Source organism: Strix uralensis, chromosome 3 (genome assembly GCF_047716275.1).
Source record: "Strix uralensis isolate ZFMK-TIS-50842 chromosome 3, bStrUra1, whole genome shotgun sequence".
NCBI classification, from domain to species: Eukaryota; Metazoa; Chordata; class Aves; order Strigiformes; family Strigidae; genus Strix; species Strix uralensis.
Genome location: NC_133974.1, coordinates 5,647,508 through 5,667,071, shown reverse-complemented (window position 1 = coordinate 5,667,071; position 19,564 = coordinate 5,647,508). Strand labels below are relative to the sequence as shown.

The following is a 19,564-nucleotide window of genomic DNA, read 5'->3' as shown; positions in this document are numbered from 1 at the left end:
GAATCAGGAAGTGCGGGGGCTGTGTGGAGTATATGCACTGTAGTCTCCTGATTTTTATCAGGGTTAGGGTCAATATTTGAAGCCAAGGACCACACACTGCCGTCTGGCAGGCTCCATGTTAGGCCGTTCAAAGCATCGAAACCAAAATATTTTCATTATGATCTTTAACTGCAAAGCGAATAGACGATATGCATTTCTCACCCGGAAGCCATAAATTAATTTTTGAAGTTTGGCACGTAACACTTTCTCCGTTTACTCCAGTGACTTTAACTCTCTGCTGTCTGGGTCATATTCCCAGGTTCTCAGCATCTTGTTTTGTTAGTATTGAAATCTGTGCTCCCATATCTGTTAGGAATTTTACCAATTGTCATCGAGGACCAACTCGAACCATCAGAATGTGTTCTGCTTTAATGGTGGGTTTAGCCTCATATTCAGAGGAATATGAGGGGAACAAGGAGTCATCATTTCCGTCATCATAGTCATCAGGATCACCCGAAATATCACCATCCCAGTTCTCTGGGGACACTATTAATTTCCTAATTTGTATGGGATTGGATTGGTGTGGGGCCTGCATGAATATAATCTTGATCTTTTCTTACAACTTTTCTATTTTCTCCTTTTCTTCCTGTAACTGCTTCTGTAGCAGGTCAGTTTGCAGGGACGGTGATAACTCAGTTGCCTTCCTGCATTCTATTTCCCCTTACAGATCATGTTTCTCTCAATTTTGTTTTTTCCTGTCCTGACAGGTGGTTTCTAGGCAGGTGCCTAACATCTTACAGATAATTCTTTTTCTTTTTCCATCCTTTATATGGTCTCTGGCCACCTTTAGCTGTTCTTCCACAGTTTTCCAATCATGCCAGTTATCGTGGACAAATTCATCTGAAAAATCAGGGTTTGGATTAATACCATGCTTTTGTAAGTAATCATTGATACTACTTGCCATCCTGCCCACTATGCCAGTTTGTCACAGATGTTGATTTAAGATCCTACACAACTTTGAGGTAGCAGCACTTTAAGATTTATTAACACTGTTATGGTAAATCAAAAGATTACTTTGAATGATTTTTAACAATATTTAATTATCAGCCAATTCTCAGAGTGATTTAATAAAATTTGTTATAATCAACATAGTGACTTAATTAAGGATTTGATGGTGGCAAGGTTCACCCAAGACTTATGACAAAATATTAAATTAAATTAAACAACACACACACTAACACACACTAACACACACACACACACACATAGAGATATAGAGGATAACCTATGATCCTAACCTAAGATTTTTCTCTCTTTGAAATTGTAGCAAATTATTGGTATTAAATGATCTTTAAAACTTCACAAAATCTAACTGTAGTGAGTTACTCACTATTCTTCTTCAGCATTTGTAAGCAGATGATTTTTGAACCCTTTTTCTTCGTCGGCATCTATCAGAGAACAATCTTGGAAATCCTCATGAAATCTGTTCTTTGAAATCCTCTCGAAATCTACCCTGAGAGGCATCCCAGATCAGGGGGAGATACTGGGTCACAGCTGCTGTCATCCCGGAGAGCTCAAAAGGTCTCACTTAGAATCACTATTTATAGGGTCCTGAGATGACTAACTTTGGTCACTACTTTTTTTCTTCATTTCAGCTATAATTCTTGTCAGGTAATTCCAGTATCTTCCAGACCAGGTTATGATGAAGGCAGCAGGAGTTTTAGATATTGTTCATAGGCAACAGGAATTTTGGGTACAGTTAGGGAGCACCTAAACATCTCAACTCACTACTCTTGTAGCTAAGACAAAGAAGTGACAGATCGTCCCACCCCACTGCACTTGTAACCAAGACAAGAAGACAATGTTGGCTGATTCTGACACCGCAACGTGGCCCAGGGGGCCTGCACCACCACAGGTATTATATTCCCAATCTTTATAGGCTCACTGTAGCCTCTCTCTTTTTAGTTATCATCTAATTAGGTTTAGCTGAGGAATGGAAAGTTTTTCCTACCATGCAATTTCAGCTATTTGTGACATGTATTTCAAAAAGTCAAGCTGTCCTCCCCTTCAATGCTTAGGACTTTCTTCAAGACTGTATTTGAATACTATGGAATTCTCCATAATTTGTACAATGCATTCATGTATGTTTTCATAGCAGGATGTTGGTAGTGATTGCAGAGCCTACATTACTGGGCTTCCTCAAATGTTAATAACTTATGTTTAGTGTGAAAAAAGAAAAAAAAAGTTGATAGATACATTAAAAATAGTGGGCAGGATGTTAAATTTCATTAGCATATTTTAAAACATTAATACTTGTGAACTGTATTATCTAATGATGATGTCTCTTGCAGTAAGTACATTTTTGTCTATGTGATATATGCCAGGCAGAGCTGTGCTGAAAGCTGTCAGGCAGATTAAAAAAATAGAGCTTCCTCTTTAAACCTTGAGAAGGTATAGAAAGAAATTCACTGAAGACATTGTATTATCAAATGTCAGTTTTCAACATTTTAGATTAATTTATGAGATGTGTTGGTTTGTTGTGCCTGCTCTCAAAGATATCTTTGTATTAAGTCCACATGATTGTCTTGTTACTAGCTCTGTCTTTTAAAATGTGGGGGTTGCTCCTTGGATGTTATTTGGAAAAAAATAAATAAAAAGATACGAGCAAAATGAAGTTTAAAAAAAAGCACGTATTTATGTGGAAATAGTTTTGATAAAAGACAACATGGGGCCATTTTTCTCTTGCTGTTGCTTACACCGTATAAAATTTGGAAGTTATAACAGGTCTCACAGATCTTTGGAATGCATTGCCATTTGCTTAAAATTTAGTTCTCTTATAAAGCCTATTGCATGTACAGATACATTATTAAACAGTATTGTCCTGTCACATGCCAATGAATGCAAAACATTCATTTGTTTAAGGAAACTTAGCTGGCTCGGTGATGAGGGTGTTATTTAAAAGTTAGAGATCCTTCTTTCAGTTATTTTGTTCAGATGGACGCACAGTTTCTTTCAACTCCCTTTCACATAGAACAAACGTAACTTTAAAGCACGTGCAATATCTTTGTCTTGAATTTTGGGAAAGAGCTGTTGCATCGTGCAGCCAGGAAACAGTCTAAGTGAGAGGCAATCCACAGTTTCAGGAGGGACTTTTCAAACCCACTACACATAACAAGAATTCACCGTTTTTCCATCCTCACCACTGAAACATTGTTGTAACACTTTAAAGTGTCAAATCAATCAAGGCTCTAGGCACACATTTAAAAGTGTAGTGTGTGTTTTTGCTTTGCAGGTTTCAAGAACACTTCTTCAAATTCTGAAAAGTAAGTGAATCAAGGCTTACAGCATGAGAGAGGTGTAAAATACATCCGTCTTACAGATTTCACAAGGCTGCATACATTCTAGGAATATCCAGAAGTTTCATAACTAATGATGATACATTTTCAAAATGACACTGAAGTGTCTGTTTCAGCACTAAAAGGATGTCATGACTGTTGGATATCAAATCTGGAGAAAGAGCAAACTCAGCTTTGCCTTCCCCAGAATTTGTCTACCTGCCATTAAAGGACATTATTTCTGTAATGGTGAGAGACAGAATACTGCCTTAGCTGAACTGTGCATATCATCAAGTTTCCACCCTCAGTAAGTTTGCAGATGACACCAAACTGGGTGGGAGTGTTGATCTGCTCGAGGGTAGGGAGGCTCTGCAGAGAGACCTGGACAGGCTGGAGCGATGGGCTAAGACCAACTGTATGAAGTTCAATAAAGCCAAATGCCGAGTGCTGCACTTGGGCCACAACAACCCCCAGCAGCACTACAGGCTTGGGGAGGAGTGGCTGGAGAGCTGCCAGCCAGAGAGGGACCTGGGGGTGTTGAATGACAGCCTGCTGAACATGAGCCAGCAGTGTGCCCAGGTGGCCAAGAAGGCCAATGGCATCCTGGCTTGCATCAGAAATAGCGTGGCCAGCAGGGACAAGGAAGTGATCTTACCCCTGTGCTCGGCACTGGTGAGGCCGCACCTCGATGACTGTGTTCAGTTTTGGGCCCCTCACTACAAAAAGGACATTGAATTACTCGAGTGTGTCCAGAGAAGGGCAACGAAGCTGGGGCAGGGTCTGGAGCACATGTTGTACGAGGAGCGGCTGAGGGAACTGGGGTTGTTTAGTCTGGAGAAGAGGAGGCTGAGGGGGGGTGCTGAAAGGAGGGTGCAGAGAGCTGGGGATGAGTCCCTTTAACCAAGTAACAAGTGATAGGACAAGAGGTAATGGCCTCAAGTTCTGTCAGGGAAGGTTTAGACTGGATATTAGGAAGCATTTCTTTACAGAACAGGTTGTTAGGCATTGGAATGGGCTGCCCAGGGAGGTGGTGGAGTCCCCATCCCTGGAGGTGTTTAAGAGTCAGGTTGACACAGTGCTGAGGGATATGGTGTAGTTGGGAACTGTCAATGTTAGGTTCATGGTTGGACTAGGTGATCTTCAAGGTCTTTTCCAACCTAGATGATTCTGTGATTCTGTGATCTGTTACACCATTGCACAAGTGAGAGAATTCATGCAGTTTAGAGAGAGGAACTAGTTCTAAACTAATTTGTGGTCAGGCAGTGGTACTAGGTAGGTCTCTTCCTACTGAATCTATTCTATTCTATTCTATTCTATTCTATTCTATTCTATTCTATTCTATTCTATTCTATTCTATTCTATTCTATTCTATTCTATTCTATTCTATTCTATTCTATTCTAATGTACTTTTCCACAGTGAACAAGGGGCCCATGATATGGGACATAATTCAGGCACTGTCCTGGAGCAGCCAGCTGTCTGCAGGGAGCTCCATCAGAAGTAGGTGAGAAGGAGGAATGTGAAATGACTCTGTTCCATGGGTCCTCCCATGGAAGCTCCTTGTCTGGTCTGGATCCTTGGTAAAGGTAGGAAGGGTTTCAAGGGTTTCACCTTGAAAGGTGAAGCGATCCAGGAACAGGGTGAAGCAGGAGGAATCCGTACTCTGATGTGGGGACCCAAGTGACCACAGGGAGATATCAGGGACAAGGCACACTGCATAGCAATACATTAAGAAATATATATTATAATGGCTTTTAAGTCTTTTACAATCACTGCCTGGTTGCAACAAAACCATTTGGTCCTTAGCCAATCACTAAACCTTTCTCATGCCCTAGAAACACCCGTAGCTGTACCTCACATAAAGCAGTGGTCATAACCATCTTCTTTCCAAAATATGCTTAAATGAAAAAAAGAGGTTGGTGAAGGTCTACTTTTTACCAGTCCTCTTTGTAGTGAGAAAATGTGTCAGGGGAACAGGACACCTGATACGATGACAGTCTTCAGTACAGCCAACATTTGTGAAGAGGTACTGTAAACACTAAGTTAAATACTATTTGGTATAGGTGAGGAAAACATTCTGTGCTCCACCCATCAAAGGTATCTCCCTTTGGAGAGAAAAAAAGTATAAAATTCCTTGAAGCAAACAGGAACAGATTAATGTCTCTAGCACAGCACAGGATATCTTGGGTTTCCTGTTCCAAAGGTTGTTTATAGCATCATCAACCTATTAGTTGTTACTACCTCTCCAGATCTTGTCTCCCCTATGTACTAGTTATTCATTTTATACTAAACTGTAATAGATTAAAATTCTGGCATATTTCTTAGAACAGTATCGGCTCTTAATGTTCATTGGAAGTAATCTGGGAACCTAGAACTTGGCTTTGTCCAAGTAAATGACCTAAATATGCTTGTGGCAAACAGGAATGTGGATCTGACCCTCCTTCACCCAAGAAAAACGTTCAGTGAAGGTTTTCCACATGTTGGAAAAAGCTGCCTTCAGCTCTGATTGTGACCTGTGACTGGGGAGGGTTATGGACATCACAAGCGAGAACTGTGCAATTAGTTCTGGGTGTGGGCACTGTACATCTGTGGAAACAACTAACCACATCGCCAGAGGCCTCCATCTCTGCCCTCTGCACTAGAGCATCACGGATGTGTGTGTTCAACAGCATGCATGGGCCGTGTCTTATTATTTTCATCTGAACTGCATCTCCCTAGTTTGCAAATGTCTTTTGTGGCTTTGTCAAACATGCTATCAAAGCCAAAATAACATCCACTCATCCAAGTTACTCACTGAAGAATGTTTGGTTTGGCAAGATCAGCTCATGATGAATCCATGTTGGTACTTTATAGTCCAATGAATACAAAATGGCAGGCAAACAATTTGCTCCATTCTCTTCCTGGATATCTAAATTAGGCTTATTGACCTTTAGTTCCCTGGGTCCTCAAGGGTGAGATGTATGAGGGCTGACTTCTACCTCATTACACTACTTCTTTCCTCTTATGAGTCCTGAGAAATCAGTTCTTGTAGTATGGGTTATGATGGAAGGGAATAGTTTTCTAGACCCGTTATTCATAGTAAATGGACTTTTTTAGGAGTGGGGGAAATGGCTCTACCCGTTTCCTCAATGATAACAACACTGGATTAGCTATTGCATTGCCACCATTGTTACTTGGACTTGTGCTAAGTATTTAAGAGTGCACTAAGTCATGTTCCAGCCCTCACATCTATGTCTTCGAATTGCTTCATTTACTAGTAGAGATGTACCCAAATGTGATGACAGTATACCATGGAGGGAAAAAGTGGTGGAGATGAATGAGAAAAAAAACCAACCCAAACAACAAGCACTTTAAATTGTGAAACCAGGCTTTTAACTTAATGCTCATCTTTCATAAGAGAAGAAATGCTACTGAAATGAATGAGTCAGAAATGTGTGTTGAAATTATTTTGTGCCAAATAATTCCTGGGACTTGGAATATTAATTATGACAGCAGCTTCTTTACTAAAAGAGGACTGGAATGTGAAACTATTCTGAGACTTAAATAATATTTAGTCCCACAGTTGACTGCACAGAAAAACACCTGCTTTCCAAAGGTCACAGAAGTGGGTATCGCATGTTATTTAAGCTAATGGTCATTTCTCTCTGAAAAAGAGTCTAGAGGAAATTTTTTGCCTGACTTCTGTTTTTGCCTTGGAAATCTTCAGTTTCTCACATAAAGTGTTTCTGCTGCTAAAGAATCAGGCTCCTTTCAAGACATAATGCTAATAAAGTCACAAAGTTTGTAGAAGTTTAGTGAACTGTATTTCATAGTAATATGCAAGAATGAAACTTACAATGAATTGGTCAGTGAAGAATAAGTAATTTAATGATTGATACAGCAAAAGCAGATATTAAAAAAATAATTTTGAAAGACACCTCTGGTTGTTATTAAAAGCAAAGTTTCCACATGCAGGGACATTCCCCCTTGGCTGTCTGTTACTGTGAAGGCAGGTTTGGTTACCTGTATTTATGCTAAGTGCAATCTTATACTATAAGCAGGATCATTAATTTAAATGAACTACACTTTTTTTTTTTTTTTTTTTTTTTTTTTATGACTGAACATTTTACAGTAGAATGTATGTCAGCAAAAGACCCAGATTCTAAACCAGAATAATTCTAATGGAAACTGCTCTGCTCTCCGAATTCCTTTTGAGAACTATGTATTTCAAGCAATCCTGTTTATCTTCTGATCCTGTTAACAGTACAATTGTTTAAATTGTTGATCAAGTTAAGACTAGTCGCATGGCAAAGGACCATCCATCTATGCTGAGAACATATGAAATACATGGAACCACAGAACTTTAAACAATGCTTCTTAAATAACATTTTTAGAAAAGAAAGATGTGATAAGCTAATCATTAAATATATCTGGTACCCAAATGCCAAATTTCCATTAAGATCTCCTCTATGTTAAAGACCATTATACTAATAGAATGTATACATCCTCCTACAGCTTTTTCTGTGTGAGTCACTGGACTGAAGTTAGTCCTGTGTATGTGGGAGAGGGAGGATGGAATCTGTTTCTGTGAAAGAAGTCACTAAGGAGCTAGATGTCCAGGAAGGGAAAAGTTGAGCCTGTTATTTTATTTCAGTTTTACATTGGCAGGAAGCAGAGCAGTGAACTTGATGAAGCTATGGGTACATCCATGAAACTTTGCAAAAGCAGTTGGAATAAACATCTTCAAACTTTCAAAGACTGGCTGAAAGTTAATTGAAACACAAAATTAATCATAAATGGAAAATTAAAACCCTCAACATTTCCTTTCAGAATAATTTCTCATCAATATTTCTTTTCTTTGTAATTTTTTCCTCTTTGTTGCCATTTACTCCACAGCAGCATCCAAGACCTTTGACCACACATACAAAGTTTTTAGCTCTTTCAAGGAGATTTCTCATTGGACTTGCAAGGTGTTTGGAGACTTTCTTCCTCTATACTACAGCCCATGATGAGAATTAGGTTAATTCCATAAGAGAAGATTGAAATTAAATCTTGCATTATGACACTCAGCCTATAAGCTTTTATTTTCTGTTAGAATTCTTAAAACTCAGATCTGCTACTTGCTCTTATCAAGTGTGCTGCTACTGCTGCTACTGCTACTTGATCAGCCACCAAAGGAAGAAGAAGAAAAAAAGATAAAGAAGTCCCCTCCTTCCCTGGCATTTCCTAGATTCAAGAATGAGAATCGCCTCTCCTAGGTATGGAAAAGCATATGAACTGCAACTGGAAATCTAGGGCTCAGATTTCTGTGCTATCACTGGTATAAACTTATCTTTGACCTCACTTGCAGTCAATACATCTTCTTACATTAGGGAGTATTCATGAAAGTTTCCATATAGAGACCCAGACATTGTCATCTTTAATGAAGGTATCTAGGCCATATGAATATCTTGATCCATGAAGTGGAGGGTATCTGTGTCACAGTGTAAACCAACCACTGGTTAACATTTGCCCACCCTTATCATAGACTCCTTTGGTTTCACTCCGCAAGTCATCCCACCTAAGTAAAGCAGCTAGCATGGTGAAGTGCAGTTTTGTAATAATGCCTTTGGCCTTGTATTTGGACAAATAATTTCAAAAACTTTACATTTGCATAAATTAATTGGTATTTTTCTAAAGCACCAACTATACTCAAGACACAATTAAAATGCTTAAAACTTACTGCATAATCCGTTCTCACAAGCATCAGGGCAATCACCACAGGGTTTTCCTGTTTTGTAAGGTGTGTTAATTGAACTTCTTAGATTCCCTCTGAAAGATCAACATTACCAACGTAAGCTATAAAATCACTATATCTGAGAATGAAACTTAATTATATGGATGCATACATATATTAACTTACACTCAATCGTTGGTTATATGTCAAACAATTTTTATATATGTTTTGGGTTTATCCAGAAAGGTTTCGGTAGTGGGATGGAGGGGGAATTTGCAGGGGTGGCATCTGTGAGGAGACCAGAAGCTGCCCCTATTTCAGACAGAGCCAGTGCCAGCCAGCTCCAGGTTGAACCTTCTATTGCTTAAAGCTGAGCTAACCAACAACGGTGGTAGTGCCTCTTATACCATATTTAAGAAAGGGTACAAACTGCAACCAGAGAGAGCAGTGAGAATATGTGACAGAAACAATTCTGCAGACACCAAGGTCAGTGAAGAAGGAGGGGGAGAAGGGTGCTACAGGTGCTGGAGCTGAGATTCCCCTGTAGCCTGTGGTGCAGCCCATGGTGAGGCAGCTGTGCCCTGCACCCAGGGAGGTTCACAGTGGAGCAGATCTCCACCCGCAGCCCATGGGGGACCCCATGCTGGAGCAGGTGGATGCACCCAAAGGAGGCTGTGACCCCATGGGAAGCCTGTGCTGGATCAGGCTCCTGGCAGGACCTGTGACCCCGTGGTGGACCCACACTGGAACAGTCTGTGCCTGAAGGACTGCACCCCATGGAAAGGACCCATGCTGGAGCAGTTCATGAAGAACTGCAGCCTGTGGGAAGGACCCACGCTGACATGAAGGACCCTCCTGTGAGTGGGACCCCACACTGGAGCAGGGGAAGAGAGTGAGGAGGAAGGAGTGGCAGAGACAACATGTGATGAACTGACTTCAACCCCCATTCCCATCACCCCCTGCTGCTTGGGAGGAGGAGACAAAGAAATCGGGAGTGAGGTTGAGCTTGGGAAGAAAGGAGGGGTGGGCAGAAGATGTTTTTTATTTCTCATTATCCTACTCTGTTTGACTGGAAATAAATTAATTCCCCAAGTTGAGTCTGTTTTGCCTGTGTCCGTAACTGGTTAGTGATTTCCCTGCCCTTATCTTGAGCTATGAGCTTTTTGTCATATTTTTTCCTCTCTCTGTCCTGTTGAGGAGAGGGAGTGATAGGGCGGTCAGCCAAGGTCAACCCGCCGCAATATATTACAATGTGAATGTGAAAATTAATTTTAGACATTTTATGAAATCATCACTCTGCCTTAAAATTCCCACTAAATTTTTTGGTAATAATTATAGTCTTCACTGTACTGTACATATTGATATGCCTTTCTGAACCAAGATTTCAAACAGAATGTGGAAAATATTTATTTGTCATTTAGTATGATGAAAATTAGGATTTTTAGGCAAATTAAATTTAATCTGAAAATCAGTGTCATGTTTATGTGTTTTATGGTTTTGTTTGTTTGACACTTCTTTTGATGAGTATGTTTCTGTCTTTTCATATTCCTGATACACTCTTCAAACCTGTTCCTCGGCTATGGGTGATGTGCCCTATTACAAATTTCACCATCTCCCGACTAATTTTGATAACGTAATAAGAAGTTCCAGAATCAGAATCAATACGTACGCTGGGCAGTACTGGCAGACATAAAAGTATTTATATATACTGTTGGGACAGAAAGCGACAGCACATCCAGTTTGATAAGAATTGTACCAAACCATCTGTAGGTATAAGAATAAAAATCATGGGAGAATGAAAATTATACATTTGAAAATAGTTTAAGTACAATATGCATTAGAGAAACATCTGTAACCAAGTTAAGTCACTTTATTTACCCTTTATAGTAAAATATAAATCCCACCTTGCTGGAAAAACATTTTTCCCCCTGTTTTCACCCCTGAACCAAAAAACAATTAGGATATAATGATAAATTATCACACATATATGTAAAATGTTTGAGCTAAACTGTCTCAAGTATATGTGTTTTCATTCAATTAAAATTGTTGAAGAAGATGTAAGAGTCATGATGTAAAAATTTCAAACTCTGTTTCATGTAGGTGAACAGAGGAGACCATCATAAGCCATTGTCCAACTAGAAAATCTCTGAGTCAACAGCACTCTGTAGACTATAACAAACCTATTTTTATTTCCTTCCTGATACTTTCATAACCCTGTTCTTCCAGTGTCTGAGCAATTTTCAGATGTTAAACAAACAAGTTTCTTCCTTTTGTTTTTTCCTGAAGTTTTGAAATACTGCTGTAAAGACACTTAGCCTATTATTTTCATTTTAATTCTGTTACTTTGAAAGTTTTCATCTTGTTTTGTCAGAATAACTCTCATGTCTCCATTATACTTACTCTCTTTAAAGATAGAGAGGGTAAAAGTTGCTTAGCTAACATATAGGTATTTATTTATTCAGACTGAAATATAAAAAAGTTGCATCTACCTGAGTGTAATGACCAATCACAGCATCTTGTGTTTTTGCTCCAGTTCCGTATTCGAAATTTTTCTCCTCACTGTGCCAGGCCTGAATAACATCTGACCATGAGTAAGGGGCAGATGACATGAAGAGATTTTCACCACATTGTACAGCTGGAAAGAGAAAGGTACTGAGAAATACATAAAAGATACACATGTGAGAAAAAGACAGCAAAAGGTGGTATGATTTCCACGGAAGTTCTCATCGCAGATGGGACAGCAGGGTGGTTGGTTTTTTCCCAGTTCAGTGACATCACCCTTTGTCAATACTGAAGCTGTCACTTGACCAGTTTGCAGCATAGCCAGCCTGTTTGGCTGGTAGTCTGGTTGTTGACAGACCTTCTGCATGTCTGTAGATACACCTGCACATGTACATGACAGTTTCATGACTGTAATTTTGCTATTTGAAAGTTAGCAACTGAGTCATTATTCAGGTCACAGCTCAGTAATCTTGGGAAAATCCTAATAATTCAAAGCTTACTTCTGGTACACAAGAAGGTGACTACACTATCCTCACCTACTGGTTTTTTTCAGGTCCAACCCTACTGTGTATGCATTAGTTCTCACCTGGGATTCACCTTAGGAAGAACCAGAGGATTTGATTTTTAGGCAAAAAGTATGGAGACTGAAGGACAGTGCACATCTTACATACAGTATAGACAGAAGTCAGTCATCCCACATTGCACATTGATCATGGCTATTAGCAAAGTATAGCTGTAACTTCAATATCCAGTTACTGAAGTGTTTATATGAGCCTCCAAGATAGTTATAGGTTGAAAGCTGCCATGGGATTTAAAAACTATGAGTCTTGTCTTAGAAATTATTCTTAACACCACCAGCCAGTTTTGGTCCTTCACCCTTTGTCTCTTCCTCCCCGGACAGTTTCCTCCAGCACACGTAAGCTTGAGAGAATATGCTTTCTCATCATGATTTTTTTTCACCTACTGAAGAAAATGGGATATACCTATGTAAAACAGATGCAATTGGGATGAGAATGGGCTTGCACTTTTCTCACCGGACAGATTTATATCTAGAATTTTGCCTTTGTCCCATGCACCAACAAAATCACACTGAATATAAATGGCATCTCAAAAAAAAACCCCACCAAACAAACCCCAAACCAATCACATCAATAACATGTATGACATTATTCAGCTAGCACTCATGCTTCACTTACTGGTTCTCCTCAGCGCGGGAGGACTGTGTCTTAAAGTACATCGATTGGCCCAGTTTTGGGCATTCTTTGCAGCTGGAGGACACCATACCTTAATGAAAGAAAATATTAGTCATTCAGACATGTACCAATTAATAACCACTCATGAAGGAACAACATGTGAAAATTACACTTCACATCTGAAAAAAACAAATACAAAGTCCTTTTCTTTCCCTTTTTTTGGGGGTAGAGTGGTTAGGAACAAACTTATACACCCACTAGAATAGAAACTGTGAAGGCTGATGAAGAAGTCATCAGAAAGAAATTAACAATGCCATGCGCCATCCTTTTCCTTTTCTTTTTCCTCCAAAATATAAACCTTATTGTTGATGCACCATAAAGTATTCCAGACTTTTCTTCCACCTGCCCAGCTTTATGTTTCTCTTGGTGCTGGTCATGCTGAATCTTTAGGAAAGGTCTGGAGAGTGAATTTGTGGCTAAATAAAATAATGTGACCTCTCATACCATCCTGCATCTCTCAAAGAGTCTATTATTCATTAAAAATAGATATACAGCATAACTTACCATCTTCAACATGTTGCTGGCAGTTGGTTTTACTCCTCTCCTGAAGGTATTATGTGTGTCAATAATCAACTTTTGCTGATCTGCTCTGCTAGTTGACAGAGCATCGAAACCTTCAGGTTCCTAAATTGAAAAACATGTTATATTTCTTTTTTATTTGAATGTAACTAAATTCTGAATCCTGTCTAGGAAATATTAAAATACCAAAATATTAATATCAACCAAGGAGATTATCTTTGTGATGGAGGAGGTACTGTGATATGCTTTTTCTCTTAAGTATCTCTAGGGGTGCTTCCATGTGGAGTAGCACTTTCAGTATTTCCACAACATAGAGCTTAGCAGTAATAACACTGGTTCCTGTGTCATACCTGCCAACCCTCTGCTGAGATATCCTGGAATGCCTTGTGTGCCTGTAGACTCTTAAATTTAGTCAAGTGAATTAGATTTATTTTAGTATTATTATACTTCCCTTCATGAGGTTTTGAGTAAATAGGATCTAAATATCAGCTGAAGACATGAATGTGCTTATGATGTGTTCCCCTTCTTCAGTATTTTATACATGCCTATCAATGTTTTTTTACTGAAGGAACATCTTGTTTAATCACAGGACCATCACAGACCTCTTGTGGTACTTCAACAGGACATCCCACTGAACAAAAAATGTGCCTATTCTTTTTCACGCTATAGATTTTCTTCCCATCCTGCCATAACTGATAGTATTTCTCAAAATTTTCATGTGTTTTCTAATTAAAAAATAACCATGTGAAGAACACAGTCTTCTCTTTGCAGCCATTCTCACTGGTCTTCTAGGTGGCAACATGAAGAGCAGAAATTGAAGAACTAGGGGGAAATGTAGTCAAGCCTTCATTATGTTTCTGAAGCAGAAGTAGCAAACTTTAAACTTCACACTAAGTATGGGTTGGGAGGAACCACTCTTAAGTGTGCGTTGAGTATGTTAGTTTGTTTAGCTGTTTGGGGAAATCAGTGATACGTGTTGAGAGGATGGGACTGTGAGTAAAGGGAGAGGCACATATCTCAGCATCTGTAGGATGAGAAAGGGAGAAAGTTAGGTAACTGCTGCCTGTAAAACTGTGGGGAATTAACAGGAGGAGGGCTGGATCTTTGGGAGATCTAGATTACTGGATCTATGTATGGGAGCTTCTGGAAAATACAGTTATCTGACCCAACTCATAAGTAACACTGTGTCTGTAGAAGGCTTCATGTGCGAGTGTGGAACCAGTCTGCTGCTTTGAAATTAAACAGACTTCAAGGAAAAATGCTTTCCAGATCTTAGATATCTAATCAGACTCTTTCTGCATATGAGTGGATGATAAGTGGATTGAGAGCAGTCCTGTGGAGAAGGAAGTGGGTGTATTAGTAGATGGAAAACTGACTATGAGCCAGCAATGTGCGCTCACAGCTCAGAAAGCCAACCGTGTCCTGGGCTGCATCAAGAGAACTGTGGCCAGCAGGTCAAGGGAGGGGATTCTCCCCCTCTACTCCGCTCTCATGAGACCCCACCTGCAGTGCTGTGTCCAGCTCTGGGGCCCTCAACATAAGAAGGACATGGACCTGCCCAAGCAGGTCCAGAGGAGGCCATAAAGATGATGAGGAGGCTGGAGCACCTCCCTTACGAGCTCAGGCTGAGAGAGTTGGGGTTGTTCATCATGCAGAAGAGAAGGCTCTGGGGAGATCTTAGAGCAGCCTTCCAGTACTTAAAGGGGGCTACAGGAATGCTGGGGAGGGCTCTTTATTGGAGAGTGTAATGATAGGATGAGGAATAACGGTTTTAAACTGAAAGAGGGTAGATTTAGATTTGATATAAGGAAGAAATTCTTCCCTGTGAGGGTGGTGAGACACTGGAACAGGTTGAACAGAGAAGTTGTGGCTGCCCCCCGCCGGAAGTGTTCAAGGCCAGGTTGGATGGGGCTTTGGGCAACCTGGTTTAGTGGAAGGTGTCCCTGACCATGGCAGGGGGGTTGGAACTAGACAGTCTTTAAGATCTCTTTCAACCCAAACCATTCTATGATTCTTTGATCAGTGTGCATAGGAAAAGCCATATTCAGTCAGACCACAAAGTGCCTCAGGTCCCATCCAGATTTTCTGATTACAAAGTTTGCATCCTACCTCTCCAGTGGACGGATGCAGCACAGCTGTGAGACACAGGAACAACACTGGCAGAACCATCTCTGAAAACAGAAGAATGAGGATTTAATTAATCTTTTAAGGAGCTTTTGTTTCTCTGAATACATAATGCATCTTTCTCTTGTGTATTTCCTGATTTTTTCTCAAGTAGCAAGGTAATGTTTTCTTTCTTTCCTCCTTCTCTCCTCCTCCATTTTTAGAAGTAAAAATTAAAATTCATTCCCCCTCTGCATTTCCAAATTTCTATGAATCAACTACTTTGTACATCTCATACTTCCTGCTGTAATCCTGGCCAAACACCTTCACCAGAAATCACAGTACAGAAGGACATTCATGGTACCCTTCTTGTAGTAAGCCTTCTGCTCATTGCCACACCGTGGAACAGCTGGTGTGGGATGCAGCTTTTAGCTTGTTTCTGTGTCTGTGTTACCATGAAACTTCCCCTACTCCCCATTGCCTGCTTTGACTGGACTGCGTTGGTTGAAAGGAGAATTAGACACTCAGCCCATGTGCAGATGTCTACACTTAGGTGTCCGAGTCAGGATTCAAAGCCCTTACTTAAAGACCAGCACTATGAAGCCTTGCACACAAGCTGAGGCAGAACTGGCTGGACCAGAAATGGATCAGTGCTGGTCCTGGGAAAGACTTGTTTCAGAAAGGTTTTTTCATTTTTATTTTTTATTGTTTTATTTTTTTAAAGAATACTCTTTATTATATTACAGGATTATACATGGAATGGCAAAAGAAATAAGAACTTTCTCTAATTGAAGAAGCAACCACCAGACCCTGGACTCCATCCAAGACTCTACTTGCTTAGGAGGCTCAAAGCACCATACCATCCCAACACAGTGATCCAGGAGGTAATGTGGGTCACTTCAAAGTTCAGGTGTCTGATTGCAATCAGTCATAGGAGTTACATTCATCTTGTTTCTGGTTAGCTACCTTGGGCAGGCTGCAGGTGACTGGAGTGGAATTTACTTATTTTGGCATTTGTCCCAGCCTCCTACTCCAAGGGAATTTATGGACATGTTACCACAGAGATATGTTATTAGCTTAACTTCTTATTTGGTTTTGAGGGGCTGCTGGTTTTGGTTTTAATTTATTCTTGGGGAAAGGCCAATAGGGTTTGCTGATCTTTTCATATTCAACAAAGCCCTTTTACCTCAAGGCAACCAATTTATATAAAACACAAGGTGCTCCAGCTCATGGAAAACACATGGATAAGAAAAAAGTACCCTTTTCCAAATGGTACAGCAATGCCCATTTTCCTCACCAGCTTGTTTACATTGCACTGGAGGCAATGCACAGTCCCCAGCCTGTAGGCAGGGATGCTGCTCCAGCTCTGCTAAAGAGCAAAGCCGGATGAAGTGGACTGTGACTATGGGTAGCTGTAGCTCAGAGGCCAAAAATCTGGACAGACTGGCCACATCTGTACAATTACACTCTCACAGCCTTCAAAATAGTGTGGCTTATTCCAAGCACTTGTAGTTGAGGAAAGATCTGGTTGATCCAGGGGAAAAACATACTGGTAATTAACAGTATAAGTCATTGATTTCCTGTTCTTGTTATTGCCTTATGTCACTTATGTTTCATTTTGACATCACCTATGCTTCCTTGAAATGCTTTAGAATCACAGAAGTTTTTTCTTACTCATTTTTCTATCACTTACTTCTCAGAGTCGTTACAAAACTTTGCAGTGTATATGACCTAGATATTTAGCAATAAAAAATTATACTCCCAATAACATGAAAAATTATTCTTTTTACTTAAATTTCTAAGTAGAAAGTAAATAGAGGTGGGGGTTATTTTTAGTGTACTCAAGTTACAAGCAAAAATATGTCTTTTGAGTGCAAAATGTGATGATATGCAAATAGAAAACAACCCTTTTTGCACCTAAAACATGTAAAAAATTTCTTTGTTTCAAAGGAAAAATAACTCTTCATTGAAATTGTGAAGTTTTCTATTTTGCAAACCAAACTGAAGAAGTTAACTTAAAGGCATGGGCAAAGTATTCATTCACTGTAATATCTTCTATGAATTAACTTACAATTAAATATAATTGGTAATTTAATACACGATACAAATTTCAAAATGCCATTGGAATGCTTTTTAAGACCCAGTGGATTTCCTGCTCCAAGATATTAACATACTTTTGGCAATCCCACTGATTTCAACCAAATGCTTATAGTTTATGAGATGTAAATTTAATTGCTCTGCATTAATTTCTAGGCACTGGTCCTAAAATCAGTCTCTCTGTCCCCCTCCCCTGTTCCCCCTCAATCAAACATAAATCAGGACATGTGCCAAGTCTTACTGACTTTCCTGCAACTCCATCTGTGTACAGGGATCTGCCACTGAAAGATGGTGCTTTAGCATCCCTAGTTTGTATGAGTTTAGCAAACTTGTGTGAATACGTTTTTCCCATGTTATCTCCTAAAAAAAAAAAAAAAAAAAAAGGTGTATCCTAAATTATTCATACAATTGAATATCTATTACGAAAGAACATCCCCATTATTTTTTGCTATCATTGAAAAAGACCTGAAATGGAGTAATACAAATTGTCATTTAACTTGTACAGCATTGTTGCACAAAGTCCTACTTAGCAGCCACCTTGCACAAGAGTGGTAAGTTGCATAAGGTGGTAATTTCCCCACTCTGAAAATAAGTGGTGATAGCTACATATAGCAATATGATATACAGAACTGAATATATATCCAATTCAATATGTTCGGTCTGTCTCTGTCTCTTTCTCTGTGTACATATAATCTACCAAGATACTGCTTTCTTGCACGCAGGTGGGTCTTCATCTGTTTTTGATCATTCATCAATTTTGTCTCCCTTTTTTTCAGCTTGTGTTACACTATTGTCTATGTAGTCCTTATTTTTCACTGAATAAAATCCTCTTTCTGTGATTGCCCTAATTGTTCAAGAAGACTTCTGACAATGGGTTGCATTTTAATACATGAAAAAAATTGCAATTCTTTAAACAAACAAAGCAACATAAATTCTACCTTTTGTTTCCAGGAAGATCAGAAGTTTCTTTCGTCCTTCTTCAGGTGGTTGTGGAAGTGACTGGGGTTCTTCACTGGAGGGTGATATATAGCTCTTCAGTTTCCTGATAGGACAAGGTGACTCAGCGTCACAGGTATTATAAAATTTAAAAGGTGACCAGATAGAACAACACTTTTGTCAAGTGAACATTCTTCCAAGAAGGAGGTTGGTTGTTTGTGTTCCATTTTTATTTCCTCTTCCTTCTTGTACTGGAAAAGATGAAATACTCTGAAATGAGTTTTGTGTGTATTGCTCCTCATAAGTGAAATCAGCACTCAGTGTGAATGAATGCCAGGTACAAAGGCTCTCTGGTAATGATTGACACATCCAGTTGTAGTAAAACTTGATCTTAATCTCCAACAATGCAAATCAACTCAGCTGGCTATCGAGGTGTCTCTAGATTGACATAGTTGTAACCAAGACAGAATCTTGCCTATTGATTTTTCCATGGGGGTAAAAAATGTTATGGGTCAAGTCCCTGTTCATGTTATGGCTTCTTTACGTCAATCCTACAGAGCAAAAGTCAAAGAAGGAGACAAGAATATTTCTGTAATTGAAACTTTTATTCAGTATTGGGTAAAGATTAAAAGATTATTGAGTGCACTAACATTAAAGCACATATTTGTTTCGACATTTCCAGGTAATGGAATAAGATGAGAATGGGTGGAAATACCGCCAGATCAGAAGGGTATTTGTGTGCATATTAACTGTTTCATTCCACATTCAGTCTCAAGTAAATGCTGACCAGAGCAACTGTCATTATCTGCTTTTATAGAAAATGTTATTCTCTTATTTAAATTCAGGTCTTCCTTCCTCGTAGTCACTCAACTCCTACCTTAATCCCTTGTGAAGCGTGCCTTCAGAACAATCTTATGTTTTTCTTTACCTGGGAAACCAGTATATTGACTCTACTAGACAAAATGGTAGTGGTGTGATTTGTTGATTTATAATTATATAGAAAGAAACACCCTGTTAGCAAGTTTGGGGTTGACACCAAATTGCAGGGAGCAGTCAGTATGCTGCATAATAAGGCTGTTGTTCAGATGAAACTTGAAAAGCTGAAGAAGTCATCTAACAGAAATCATCTGAAAATTAAGAACTGGGA

At 39.4% G+C, this 19,564-nt stretch overlaps 1 protein-coding gene across 1 annotated transcript; it reads right to left on the bottom strand.

The window, feature by feature from the left end:
• Positions 1-7,153: 7,153 nt before the first annotated feature.
• LOC141940470 (cysteine-rich venom protein-like) lies at positions 7,154-18,513 on the bottom strand. The gene is made up of 8 exons (XM_074861368.1): positions 18,420-18,513; positions 15,391-15,452; positions 13,267-13,386; positions 12,706-12,793; positions 11,497-11,642; positions 10,677-10,771; positions 9,014-9,102; positions 7,154-8,053 (listed from the first exon to the last, which is right to left on the bottom strand). The coding sequence occupies exons 2-8, from the start codon at positions 15,448-15,450 to the stop codon at positions 8,043-8,045; spliced, it is 609 nt and encodes a 202-aa protein (XP_074717469.1). The 5' UTR covers positions 15,451-15,452; positions 18,420-18,513; the 3' UTR covers positions 7,154-8,042.
• Between the last annotated feature and the right edge of the window lie 1,051 nt (positions 18,514-19,564).

Excerpts from the sequence above, each read along its gene's own strand:
- LOC141940470 (XM_074861368.1), bottom strand. The coding sequence starts at position 15,450 with ATGGTTCTGCCAGTGTTGTTCCTGTGTCTCACAGCTGTGCTGCATCCG. Across the intron at positions 13,387-15,390 it reads TGCATCCGTCCACTGGAGAG|GAACCTGAAGGTTTCGATGC; the intron begins GTAGGATGCAAA and ends TTTTCAATTTAG. Across the intron at positions 9,103-10,676 it reads GTCTGCCAGTACTGCCCAGC|AGGGAATCTAAGAAGTTCAA; the intron begins GTACGTATTGAT and ends TTGATCTTTCAG.